The following is a 13,795-nucleotide window of genomic DNA, read 5'->3' on the forward strand; positions in this document are numbered from 1 at the left end:
TTTGCCAGAGGATGTTATGAAGGCCAACAGTTCTTCAAAAAAGAACTAGATAAGTTCATGGAGGATAGGTCCATCAATGGCTATTAGCCAGGATGGACAGGGATGGTGTCCCTAGCCTCTGTTTGCCAGAAGCTGGGAATGGGCGACATGGGATGCATCACTTGACGATTACCTGTTCTGTTCATTCCCTCTGGGGCACCTGGCATTGGCCACTGTTGGAAGACAGGATACTGGGCTGGATGGACCTTTGGTCTGACCCAGTATGGCTGTTCTTACGACTGTTATTAGCTTAAATTTAAAAACAAAAAACTGAAGCTGATGAAGATGGCCGAGCTTCCTTAACGTACTAGAAAATTCCTCACCACAAAGGCCCCTATCTCGCAATCTGATCCACACAGATGCACTCTTATGTCCACATAGAGCCCATTGTTTTCAATGGGGCTCTGTGTAGGTGCAAACAGTCCATCCATCCAGATCATGTTGCAGGATCAGAATCTAATGTAGCTACTGCAGAAATGTCTCAATTTCACTGCAGACTACTATCACCCTCTTGTGCCTTTGGCATGTCTACTAAGGCCACGTCTACACTACCCGCCGGATTGGCAGGTCATGATCGATCTATCGGGGATCAATTTATCGCGTCTAGTGTAGACATGATAAATCGATCCCCGATCGCTCTGCTATCGACTCCGGAACTCCACCAGAGCGAGAGGCGGAAGCGGAATCGACGGGGGAGAGGCGGCCGTTGATCCCGCGCTGCGAGGATGGAAAGTGATTCTAAGTCGATCTAAGATACGTCGACTTCAGCTACGCCATTCTCATAGCTGAAGTTGCGTATCTTAGATCGATCCCCCCCGCAGTGTAGACCAGGCCTAAGATGGCCACCTATCCTGGAACTTAATCAGAAAACACGTATGTTTTCCAATAATCATCAGGAATTTAATAATACAAATGTATGAATTTGTGGAGTGGTGTCTCTTAAAAATAAATATTGGCCTGTTTGTTTTTTAAAAACACTTGCTCTCACTTTCTTTAAAAACGTAAATGTTCAGCATAGGTTGTCCATAACACATAATCACTATTTTTACACAAAAGATAAAGAAAAGGCCAAAAGGTAACCCCCCCCACCCCCCAAAACGAAGAGGGAGAATTACAATTTGATAGCTTATTTTTAGGCTCTTGGATTAAGTTTGCAAAATTTACTCTTGAGAATCTACAACCTATTTCCATGTGTAAATTTTGAATCTGAAGTACTCCTGAGACACCGGTCAAGTATAATAACTGAGTCAAAAAATGTAACATACCTTAAAACTGTCATGATTAGGGAGATGGGAACGTTCTCAGATTCAAATACTACTTTTAAACATCATATTTAGAACCAACATTTAAAACAGCAGCCACACTTTTATACATGGGCCGACAGTATTTTTGTTCTGTTGTAGCAGAGCAAAACAATTAAAGGAGAAGAGTTCAAAACTCCCAGGACTGTACTGAAATAACGACTGATACAGAGAAGGAAGTAAACAAGGCAGAGCCACGTTTCTTGTGCTCCATAAGAAATTGAGGGGGTGGAGGGAGGAATCAGCATTCAATTAAATTGTGAAAAGCCAGTTGAGAAAAATATTTAAGCTTTTAAAAAGGTGTTCAATAGCCTTTAAAACTACTTTTAAAAAATTACACGACAGCATATACTTGATTTACCACAGCCACTTCCATAACCCTGAAGAAGTTCAGTAGACACTAGCAATTGCATTTCTAGAATCAATTTGCAAACAGACAAGTGGAATCTACACAAAAATATGGATGCATTTTCAGCAGAGAAGATTAGGCTTAGAAAAATCACATATTAGTAAGACTTGATCACTCATTTCCCCCATCATATTATGGTGAAAATGTACCCCCATAATTTACCATCTGAAGTGGAGGAAATTAAAAGAAAAAGACAATTCCTTAGGACTCTCTTTATAACATTTTGAGATGCTTCTAAATGGCTATATTATAAAATCTACTCTTAAACTGCCTATATGGTATGGTTATAACGCTTTGGAAAACAAAGTACAGTAAACCAGCGCACTACAAAATGCTTTCATTCTTTAATTGCATTATTTGAAATATCCAATTTCCACATCATTTTGATAACTTACATGCCAAAAAGGAAAGAGGGTTTGAATGAAAAGATAAAACAAATACAAATTAACAAAAAAAATAAGAGTGGGTGGAAGCGCCTTACCAGTTTTGGGTGTCAAACTCAAATCTGTGTCAGAAGAAGAGGACTGTCGACTGTAGGACTTGGAAGGTGAAAAGGAATAGGTTTGGTTTTTCAGAGGGGTGGAGGGTCCTGATGAATGAGTATTGGGATTGGGATCTTCATTGAAAGGAATCCTGCCAGAAGAAGGTGGAAACATATTCAGTAATCCTGTGCCAAAGGACCTGGCTGACAGCAGCATGATCCGAACACCAGGATGGGGTTGGGGAAGGGCCAGCAGTTATTCCTTAAGTGTGTTGCTGGGGATGAGGCCAAAGGCAAAGAAATGATGTTTACTCACTCAGCATTCTACAGATAGATGCTGATTATCTGCACTGGAACAGTTAAGCCAAATAAAAGGCATGAAATGTCAGACCAAGAAAAAAAAAAAAAGTATATATGCAAAAGAAAACAAAACTCAAAATACATGGCTTTAAACAAAATTGTTAACTACACAATGCTTGCTGAGTTAGATTATTTAAAAAAAATGATCTCAAACTATATTTGTGTGTGTGTGTATATATATATATATGTATATATATATATATACACACACACACACACACACGTATATTTATGTATACACACACATATTTTAAGAAAAAAATGTTTCCTTATCCTATAGCATCAGCAGTGTGCCCACAGCTAAAAACAAAGCAAAGAGAAAAACCTTAAGGAATACAACTGTATTGACAAACATGTCAATTATGTGCAGATTGCCTTACCTGTTCTCCAGTACTGTCTTTTCCACAAAGCGACACAAACCCTTCCTAACGCTTTAAAAATTGAGGTAACATTTGGATTACACTTGAAAGCAATTTGAAGCCCAATCAGGGTTTCCTATTATGAGTAGTAAGAAAGACTTGTAAACTGTACCTGGTGGATGTTACTAAACTCAGATGTAGGATTTTTGGGGGGTTGTTTTTTTTTTTTAAAAGGTAATCTCAAGTAGTTAAAGGAAATGAAAAGTATAGCTCTGTGGAAGAGACTTTGAGGGAACACACACTCTTCCAAGTAACTATTGAGTTTGTTTCAGCAGCTGAACACAGCAGTAGTTCTCCACTGACAGCAGAAGGACTCCCAGTGAGAAAAAGAGGGAGAAAAGATGGGTGGTACCTGCCTACACTGCCTGCCTGCCTGCATTTTGCGACCACTGTGCCTGTGGCCTGCCTCTCCCCAGCTCCTGAGTCTGAGTAGTCTCGTACCAGTGTAGATGAGAGTGGGAACAGACAGAGAGAAGTTCTGGGTAAGTCGTGAGCCAGAAGCAGTGTGAATTGGGCTGTTGTGAGTCGAGCGGCATCCATGGCTTGGCGGATGAACCAGCGGAGACCTGAGAGAATTTGCAGCCAAAGTGGAAGAAAAGAAAACAATACATACAACAGATTGCAAAGTTATGTTAAAAATGATTTCAGGGAGTGCTAGTTAGCGGAGATCTCTTATTCTTTAAGCAGACTCTAAGAGTTATAATTCCTAGCATGCAAGAGTCAAGACAAAATCAAAAGGAGCAGGGGAACAGCTAAGTATTAACTTGTTAATATATTATTGAATCTTTGGCATTAAAGGCTAAGGTTAATAAAGATAACAACAAGATGTGAGTAGAACCTGCTGGTCTTGAAACCCACTCACACTTCTGGGCAGGACCACATAGATTGATTAAAACAACCTTATCAAAATCCAGCATGCAAGTTGCTAAACAACCTTGCATATACACGGGTTAAGATAATGTTTTTTGTCTGTTCAAGATTGAATGCTACAAATACATGGGTGATGTTTAAATTGCTAGCTACTGCAGCCAGTGTGTGGTTTTTTAATTGCTTGTGGTTTTTATGTTGTTAATATGCCCAGAAGCTCTGTGGTGATGGTTGCATGTTTCACAAGTAAATACAAATTAAATTAATAATTCTAAATAAGACCAATAACTGGACTCCACTGCTGGGGAAGTTTTACAGTGGTATTGCTGCTGCCTTATACAAAGTGCTCTGATTGCATTATGATAATTATAAGACTACAATAATCTTAGTTATTGTATCATTAAAATAAAATGACCTAATTCAAACAATATATATCTGGACATGTTACACAGAAGTATAGTTTTTTGTACTCTATTTTTCATCTAGTAATTGTGTAAAATATACACAAGATGCCATAACAAATAAATTGATGTATTCACAGTGGAAACTGAGGACTGTAAATGCTTCTACCCTCAGAATAATATGACACTGGAATTTTCCTAATTTTATTTCATTTGTTCCTATTAAAAATTTGAATTCAAACTGTGTTGTGTTGATTTAGCCAAAGTGAACAATTGGAATTAGGCCACACTCCTCATCATGAAACCTTTTTCAGTCAGTGTACTATATAGCCTAATTTGATTTGCTTACAAAGAAAAGCAAAAGACTAAAATGATTAAAAGACTTCAAGGATGTCCTTTTATCTCCTGAGCCACTCAACTATCTGAACTCAAATATACTTATCTTTTCTTACATGAATGCACAGCAAAGACACTCAAAGTGGTAAAAATAGAAATCCCTTAAGAAATGCATAGTGTTGTGAAAGATCCCCATGAACAAAAAACAGGTTATTTGCACGTGCAAACTATTTACCAGCTAGAGGTTGGCGGATCACAACACAGGAATGTGCAATGCTATGACTGCACAAATGCAAGAGTTATGGAATTAATAGAAAAACATCTCTCTTGCCAAGATTTACTGCTGCATCATCTAATGTCTATCTTCTCAAAATTGCACAACATAAACCAAGTTACAGACAAGAAAAAACAGTAAAGGAGAAGTAAATGCTGGGAAAACACACTGGATATGTAAAACTGAATGAATATGAGAAGAAATGAAATTCACTCCATTACAATCTATTAACTCATACTTACTCCTTCATTTCTTTAGATGGGGAATTACATGCAGGTAAGAATGCTGTGTTACTTATTTTATCCAAGGTACAGACTGTTCCTATGGCTCGTACTACCAGTCCAGATTCTCCCTCCAAATCAAAACACTGCAAGTAACCAACAACTGCATTCCCTCTCATTTCAAGTACCTTCAAGCCAATCTTCCTTTGAAGTTCACCTACAAAAAATAAACACAAGTTAACTGATATCTCACTTAGATATAGGGCAAATATGTTAAAGAGGATGTTTCTTATTCTCTTCTGTGGATCTGACCTTCTTCATTTTTGTAATAATTTCAGGATAGGTAAACTGGCTAATAGAGAACATCCCACATGATTATACCTAAACATAGCCACAACGTTCTCCTGCAAATTGAAGACTCTTAGTTCTGTAATCTTATTAGTAGTACCTCTGGACCATTTACATTTAGAGCTTTCTAGAAAATGGGCAAGAGTAGGAATTGAAAACAAAGACTGTAAAATTCTTTGACATTTCTCTTTTTTATTCCCCCCCCCCCCCCCCCGAGTCAACTCTAGCCGCACTACTACTACCAAAAAGAAAAAAAGAAGAGGTCTGAGGAGGGTTTTTTTTTGTTTGGCTGGTTTTTTAAGTGTTCATTAGGACCTTCATTTCTCTTTTGTGGGAAGGGATATGAGCAAGGCATCGCAACAGTTGGGTGTACTGGAGTTACTAGCTGCTCTGTAATACTGCAAATAATCCAGATATAGCTATGAAATGCATTGAGGCCTCAAACTTCCTTGAAATTCAGATAAATAAATGCATGGATAGACATCTTTAATCTCCTTTTTTCTTTTGCAAACTTCCAAAACATATAAAAGCATATATCAACCTAATGTCATGGATTTTATTCCTTTTCAATTTCTACCTTAATGTATTTATATCATATACATGGATGCCACATTATGCAAAACATATTCTGACTATTTTTCTACTGTTCCTTTGGTATTAAAATGAAAAATCTTTACTATACACAATTCAAGAAACGGAGTTGAGTTTGCTGTAGAAACCTGAATTTGGCCATTTTGCAAGACTGCATTACAATAGTGTTTTTCAGATGACCACACTATGCTGAAAACTGACATAATTAGCAAATAGTACAGGACAATGGAACAAAATTGTACTTTTTTCCTTCCTTCACTAAGGTTGTAAATAAACTGAATTATGCAGCGTCAATATTTTTCCTGCATTTTTCTCTATAACTATAGGCGCACATGTTCTAATTTCTACTACTGCAGACATGGTATCTGATCAAATTGGTTGGTAAGTGCATTTACCACTACGAAAAAAATGCAGGGAACATTTATCATCAATTGACTTTTTACATAAATAAAATTGCATCCCTAAGGTAATTTACATATTTATATTTATTAATAGTCTCAATCCAGTTCTTCATAAGCAGGAATCAGCCTCACAAAACACACTACTACAATTGCTACCCCTTATTGCTACCTACATAGCAGAGATGCCAGGATCAAATGGGTATGGAGAGTGAACCTTCTAAAGTGATTTGTCCCACTAGAAAAAAGAAAAGGAGTACTTGTGGCACCTTAGAGACTAACAAATTTATTAGAGCATAAGCTTTCGTGACTACAGCTCACTTCATCGGATGCATACAGTGGAAAATATAGTGGGGAGATATGTATGCATCCGATGAAGTGAGCTGTAGCTCACGAAAGCTTATGCTCTAATAAATTTGTTAGTCTCTAAGGTGCCACAAGTAATCCTTTTCTTTTTACGGATACAGACTAACACGGCTGCTACTCTGAAACTTGTCCCACTAGGGTCAGGGTTAAGTCATGAAGAAGGCAATTCCTATACTGTAGTTGTTCTGTGGATATACTGACTACTTCAATCTACAAGACTATCTGCCAAACAAAAAATGTTTAAAGGAAAAAATGTAATCTAGGTATTAGTATTTAGTGGTTAGTATATCAATGTTTTATTTAAATTTCTCTCTCAATATGGTTAAGAGTACAATAAAAGTCTATTAAATTTGAGATTACATCAGAATTTTAAGTTCATCACACATTTAATGCTTCAGAAAATGTACAAAAAGTGTCTTTTATAAAACAACAAGCTTCCTGCTACACAGTTAATAACATCTGATACTGATGGCACTATGGAACATTATGCATTACAGAATGCTACTATTATGAGCTGTTTTACACCACAGCCGTGGCAAAGACCACCACTAAGCGAACAGTTTCGTCCTATGCTTTCACACCTCATTAGCGACATTTGAAGTTTTGAGAAGGACTTTCACTTGGCTGGGCAATCCAAAACGACCTTTGAAATTCCAACAATGCTAATAGTTGTTTTATGACGTAAATGGTCATCCCAGAGGAAATGAACTGAAATCATCAAACCAACTCTAATCAGAAACTGCACATGAGCCATATCCTAACAGGTGAAATACTGATTTATTCACATATTCACCCACAACGTAGTTTAAATTTTAAAAAAGCAAACAGGACACATATGCAATTACAATTTGACCAACACTGACTAGATCCCCACTAAGTGCCTTTTCTATTCTAATGCTGCACACACTGCCTCTTTATATGTATCAATCACATCTACAAAAAACACTGCGCAGACATATATTAGTCTTATCGCAATATTATTTTTCTGATAGCTCAAAATGTGCTGTGCCCCTCACAAAACAAGTGAAGACATCACCCCTGTCCTGAAGAGAGTAAAATCTAAATTTAACATGTACATAATAAGTGGCAAACAGAAAAATGAGGAGGCAAGACAAGGGTGACAGTAATTTAAAACAGCTATTTACCTAATAATAACTGTGGTTCTTAGAGATGTTGTTGTCTGTGATATCCCAGGTTGGAGAAGGCTCTCTCACTGGTGGGTAGGTGTGCAGAAACCCAGTCAGAAGTTCAAAACCGTGGTGTTGGGGGGAAAAAGCTGAGCATGACTGTACAAGAGGGTGGTATGCCAAGACTTTTGCATGGTGAACTTTGATGGTACTGAATGAGAGTCCAGAGTTTATTAAATGCAGAATATAATCCAAGATTTTTGGTGGTTAGATCTTCAATAGGTGCCCCAACTGCCATCTCATCCATCTATTATCATTTTTTTTGTAGGAGTGAGGTGGTGAAGGACATTCTTAGGGTCTACCCACTTGTTCAGTGCTGATAAGATGAGAGCTGGGCCCACAACTCGCATGCTCATTTGATGTCTTGCAGGGTGAGATACTGACTTCAGCCAGCCTTGTAAGGAATGTCGATTAAGTCTAACTAGTGGGATCATGTACAAGCAAGTTGATGTGTGGCCCAGAAGTTTGAGGCAATTTCTTACTGTAGTTGGATTTGATTTGATTATGGTGATCATCATCATCTAAAGGAGAGAGAAATCTATCCTTGGGAAAATATGCCTTCCATGAGTTGGCAGCAATTACAGCCCCTATAAAGTCTAAAATCTTTATTTTTCTTGTCTTCTATCCAAACTAAAAATCTCAGTCTGTCTCTCTGATATCTCCTCATGGATGTCTAATCAGCAGCTCAAGCTCAACATAACTGAAACAAAGCTCTTCATCTTCTGCCCCAAACCCTCCCCCCATCTACTTTTTCAACCACCATGGATATCACTTTGCCTGTCACTCACATCCATAACCTGAAAGTAGATGCCAAAGGGACTTGAATGATAGGAATGAGGACATCTTCTGGATTTCCCAAAAGGAGGTCTCCAATGGTCCCAAAGTGGTATATTGGTAAAACTGGCAGACGTTGGATTGACCCGGCTATTGCCATGTTGGAGATGGATGCGCTGGAACTTTAAAATGACTCTGATCAGCAGAGATATCCTGTGTGATATGAGGGGAAAAAGCTCCTTACCGGATGGAGGAGAAAGGGCATGTCCCAGTAACAGAGATGAAGAATGGACATCATTGAGAGGCAGTGCCAACCTTTGAGGTGACCTCAGTACTGAGGTCAGAAATATGCACCAGTGCCAAGCGTGGAGACGTTGGTGCTGACAGCGGTGCCAGGGATGTGGTTAACTTCTCCAACCTAGAATCAGGAGGTACCGCTAGGGATTCCATTGATAGTACCGATGTCAATGTTGGTACCAACATTTGCTGGTTATTGGCATTTTCAGGCATGGGTGTTGAATTTGGCCTATATATGCTGCTTCGGTACCAAACCAGAAAACTAGCAGGCATCACTTTCCCCTGTTTGGTGAGTGGGCTTAGTACTTTGTTCTCCTTATGGGAAGAAAGGAATCCTAAGCCATGATTTTTCCACAATGGTCAAACCCCCCTTGCCAGGAGAAGAAGGTACCAAACTTTGGTGCCATGGTGGTAGCCAATACCAAGATGGTCTTCGATGCTGGGTCTTTGTCTGATAGTGTTAAGGATCTTCTGTCAATAACGACCTTGGGAGGTGCGTGCCAGTTGATAGGGCACAGGCTGACACTGCCTCAGTAGAGTCAGATCTTCTAGGAAAAGGATCCTCTCTCTTTGGTGTCTTCAGTTCCCCTCATGGATTCTTCAAGGAGGTATAGCTTTGAACAGGTGTTCCTGGGACTTCCTTTTCCTCACTGAGAATGACCAACAAACTGAGCAATAGTCTGGCACATGGCTCCCACCAATGCAGAACTGAGAGTGGGCATGGCCATCGGTGACTGTCCCTGATAGAAGTCAATACATTACAACTAAAATAAAAATTAAATATACACATCCTCTCCCTTAATAACTAATAACTATAGACTTTAAAAAATAGCAGCAAATCAATATTACGGTTGAATTTATTTATTAATACCTGACATTAGTGAAATAAGTCTTTGTCTAGCCTCATTTGATGCCCTTGGTGTACGGATTCGGTCTATCCATTGGTATTCGGGGTCTTCATTAACGACCAGCTCTTCCACAAATCCATGAATTACTACAGCTCTATAACACTTTGGAATAGATGTGGCTGTTGAAAAGATACATAAATATGTAATATACAAGTCTAGAAGCGAAGTATTTAAAGAGTATTTAAAAAGTTCTTAAAAAAAAATATGCCTAGATAGACATCTGAGTGATTCTCTTCACAACAGATTTTAGGGCATACTAAAGAGTTTTACTAAGAATCTTACTGGTGCCTGCTGGAATTACTGCCTGAAGTTGTACCTTTGTTTCAACATATACATTCATAAGGCTCTTTCATTAGTACACATTTTACATAAAATATGCACACAAAGTAACATTACATGTACATATTCACAAACAGGCTTTGCTGCGAATGTAAAGTAACCAGAAAAAAATATCAGATGAATAAATGAATTTGAGATACTTTAAAGGAGTTGCTTAAAAAAAGAAATGGTCTGCTGCAGAGGTTCTTATATAACCAAACAATAATGCAATTCAGAATTCAAATTGGACCTTTTGTTTTGCTACTGGCTTTAGTGCGATCTGGACTGGGCCTTGAAGGAGAGTTGAGGAATGGAGAAAGGGAACAGAAACTACAAGAATAGAAAAGCAGCCTTGAAAAGAATGACACACACCTGTAGCTGCTCAAAACTCTATTTTTCACTAGTTCTTGCATACCACATAGACTTGTACCAAGGACTATCTGGACCTTAAAATGCGTCTTGGGATTTCACGGGACTATTAGGCCCCAAATCAGTAAAACACTTGAGGCCTGTGCTCAGCTCACATTGGCTTAAGCTTTGCTCAACTGGGGCTTTATACAATAAATCAAATAAGGGCTCTGATCCAAAGATCATTGCAGATAATGAGTTTTCCACGCTCTCTTGATATCAGCAGGATTTGGATCAAGCCATAAATCAGTTTGTTCATACATAAATGACCTGGAACTGGGCTAGTCAAAATCTGCTATAGTTCATTCTATCAGAAAAGAAACATTTTAACAATTATGAAGATAAGAGGATGATGAAAACTACATCTTTTCACTGCTTCACTGCAAATACAGCATGATTCTTGTCACTACTGTGAATAAACACTTTATTGAAGAAAAACAACATCTTTTTCTGAGTGATGGAAGGAAAACAATGCACTTTGCATTTCCTCTCCTCAAGAAATGTTACCTCCAAAGAAGATACAAATAACAGAGCACAAGACTCAATTAACAACGATTAATCCATACTATTATCTAGAAGAGACACTTATTTTAATTTGGGAATCTAATTTCTCAGCTGTCCAATATTTTATATTCATAAATTAAAAAATAACTAAAAAAACCATTGCCACACAAGAGAACAATGTACTGATTTATTTATTTACTCACTGCAAAAAAACTTGACTCCGCAGGATGACTGCCTAAAACGGTTTAAATCATTGAAGAGGTCTACTTTCACTACCACATTGATCTCCCCACGGATACCTGTCCATAAAAAAGGTGTGGTCAGTGAAATTTATATCAGAAAGAAGATACAGAAAGAATTAAATCTTCTCAACTGTTTAATTTTTTTTACATTTTAATTATTAGTGTTAAAGTTAGGTATACTCCATAACGAATAATATCAATATATTTTTTCTTCAAAGAACTTGAAGCTAAATATTTCTGTTACAATATTTTCAAACCCCACATTAGAATTTTCCTCTCAAAAAACGTCTCAAGACCATAACAGAATTACTCTCCGCCGTCCATTCTCGTTAAGGTATCCAGTATTCATTTCAGATTTATAATACCAACTCAGAATGGTGTACTGAAAATTAGTTAATGTTTTTGCAACACTTGAACATGAGAAGAATTTCATAACCAAGAGGTATTATTTTGGCAATTCGTTTTTCAAACAAAGCTTAATTTTTTAGCCATAATTTAAACTTTTTAATAAAGCTACATTTCTTCAGTGTACAACCATCAGCTTTGATTTCTTTTCTCTTCCTACCTACAGTGCCTTCTCCACCATCTTCAGCTGTTCCTCATTCTTATTACTTTTTCTTGACTAACAAAATAATTTTGTGCAATACCACTTCACATCACTATAGCTGTTCACGTGCTGAAGACATCACAGTACAAAAAAAGTGAACAAAAACACTAGATGTAAATGACGGAATGGGACCTTCTTGATATCGGGCGTCCTAACCCAATTCTCTCAGAAGTCACTATGTCTACACTGGTACAGACAGAACGCCCAATTCAGTACAATAGCATCTTCATATATTTTTCTTCACATATTCACAATGACCACAAATCCAGAGATCAATTTGAACTCCATTAAATTTTCACTGTTATAATCTAACTCAGCCTTTGGTTTATTTTCCAACGTAAAATCAGTTTCCAACGTAAACTGCATATCAGACTTTTACATCAGTAATCTCCAATATTAGTTCTTTTCATGTAACAAATGTTTGGAGGAGAACAATAATTAGCTGTAAATTGACAATCATGTAAAACTTTTTAATGTAGTAAAAAAAAAACTCTATAGTCTATGCTTACATTCTGTTCCTAGAGTAGAATCCTGAAATCAATGGCAAAATTCCTATTAACTTCAATTTCACCCCAATTCTAAAATATTTTGAACAGATACATGTAGGACTAAAAAGACACTTTTTCTAGAGAAAAGGGAATTTCATCCTGTACTTTCTGTTGAAAATTTGTCACTTCCTCTCCCTTCATCCCAAATAAAGGTTGTCCAAACATACCAGAAGGAACACACAACAGATAGCCTTCTTAAAAATACATGTTTTCAGCAACAGCATGGTAATTGCAAAGGTACTGGTTTTGCGTTTGTTTGTTTGTTTATTTAAAAGATTTAACTACCTTAGTGGTGACCATTTAAAGCATTGTCTGTCAATTTTTTCACTTTTCTGAAATTTCATGAAGGACATTCTGCCAGATGCTATCCTCCAATAATAAATTCCTGTGACATAATTTGAGATATCTCAACTGTACTGTATAATTGTTATTGCAATAAAAAAAAGAAAAGAAAAGTATCTTACAATGTACCATATATACTCGCTCATAAACCAAATATTTTTGGTAAAAAATGACGCATCAAAGAGCGGGGGTCGGCTTATAAACGGGTCTACACCAAAATCTGATGATTTTAAACTCTATGAAATCATTGAATTGACTATCTAATACACTGTCATTTTGTTTACCTGGACCGTCTGCAGGCATGGAGCTCCTCATTCTCTGTGGCCACGGTTTGCCATTCCCAGCCAATGGGCAGAGACGGCTCTAGGTTTTCTGCCACGCCAAGCAAAAAAGATTTTGGCTGCCCCCCCGCCCCCTTTTTTTCGCCTTCCCCCAGCCCCGCCCCATTCCAACCCCTTCCCTGGCCGGCCTTCTCCCCCGGGTGCGCCGCACTTCCCCTCCTACAACTGTTTCGCGCAGCAAGCCTGGGAGGGAGTGGGGAGAAGCGGAGTGCTCAGGGGAACAGGTGGAGCGGAGGTGAGCTAGCACGGGGAGGGCCGCAGGAAATAACCCTGGGGGGGGGCCCAGAAGAACCACTCCCCACCCCAACTCACCTCCATTCCACCGCCACCTCCTCCCCCGAGCGTGCCGCCGCTCTGCTTCTCCCCCCTCCCTCCCAGGCTTGCCACGCGAAACAGCTGTTTCGCAGCAAGCCTCGGAGGGACGGAAGTGGGGAGAAGCGGGCGGCACACTCAAGGGAGCAGGCAGAGGTGAAGCGGAGGTGAGCTGGGGCGGGGGGCCGGAGCAGGG

At 38.5% G+C, this 13,795-nt stretch overlaps 1 protein-coding gene across 28 annotated transcripts in view; it reads right to left on the reverse strand.

Annotated features, from left to right (window-relative positions):
• C2CD5 (C2 calcium dependent domain containing 5) overlaps nt 1-13,795 on the reverse strand; it is a 136,791-nt gene that overhangs the window by 101,293 nt on the left and 21,703 nt on the right. For 21 of the 28 annotated variants that reach the window (XM_037915715.2, XM_037915724.2, XM_043538794.1 and 18 more), the window contains 4 exons: nt 11,411-11,506; nt 9,941-10,096; nt 5,130-5,325; nt 2,231-2,382 (listed from right to left, as the gene is read on the reverse strand). In XM_037915715.2, the coding sequence (XP_037771643.2) occupies nt 2,231-2,382; nt 5,130-5,325; nt 9,941-10,096; nt 11,411-11,506 (600 nt within the window). Of the gene's footprint in view, nt 1-2,230; nt 2,383-3,450; nt 3,576-5,129; nt 5,326-9,940; nt 10,097-11,410; nt 11,507-13,230; nt 13,375-13,795 lie in introns of those variants that run through there. The other 7 variants (XM_037915763.2, XM_037915774.2, XM_043538819.1 and 4 more) reach the window with 3 other exon arrangements.

Source organism: Chelonia mydas, chromosome 1 (assembly GCF_015237465.2).
Source record: "Chelonia mydas isolate rCheMyd1 chromosome 1, rCheMyd1.pri.v2, whole genome shotgun sequence".
In the NCBI taxonomy this organism is placed as follows: domain Eukaryota; kingdom Metazoa; phylum Chordata; order Testudines; family Cheloniidae; genus Chelonia; species Chelonia mydas.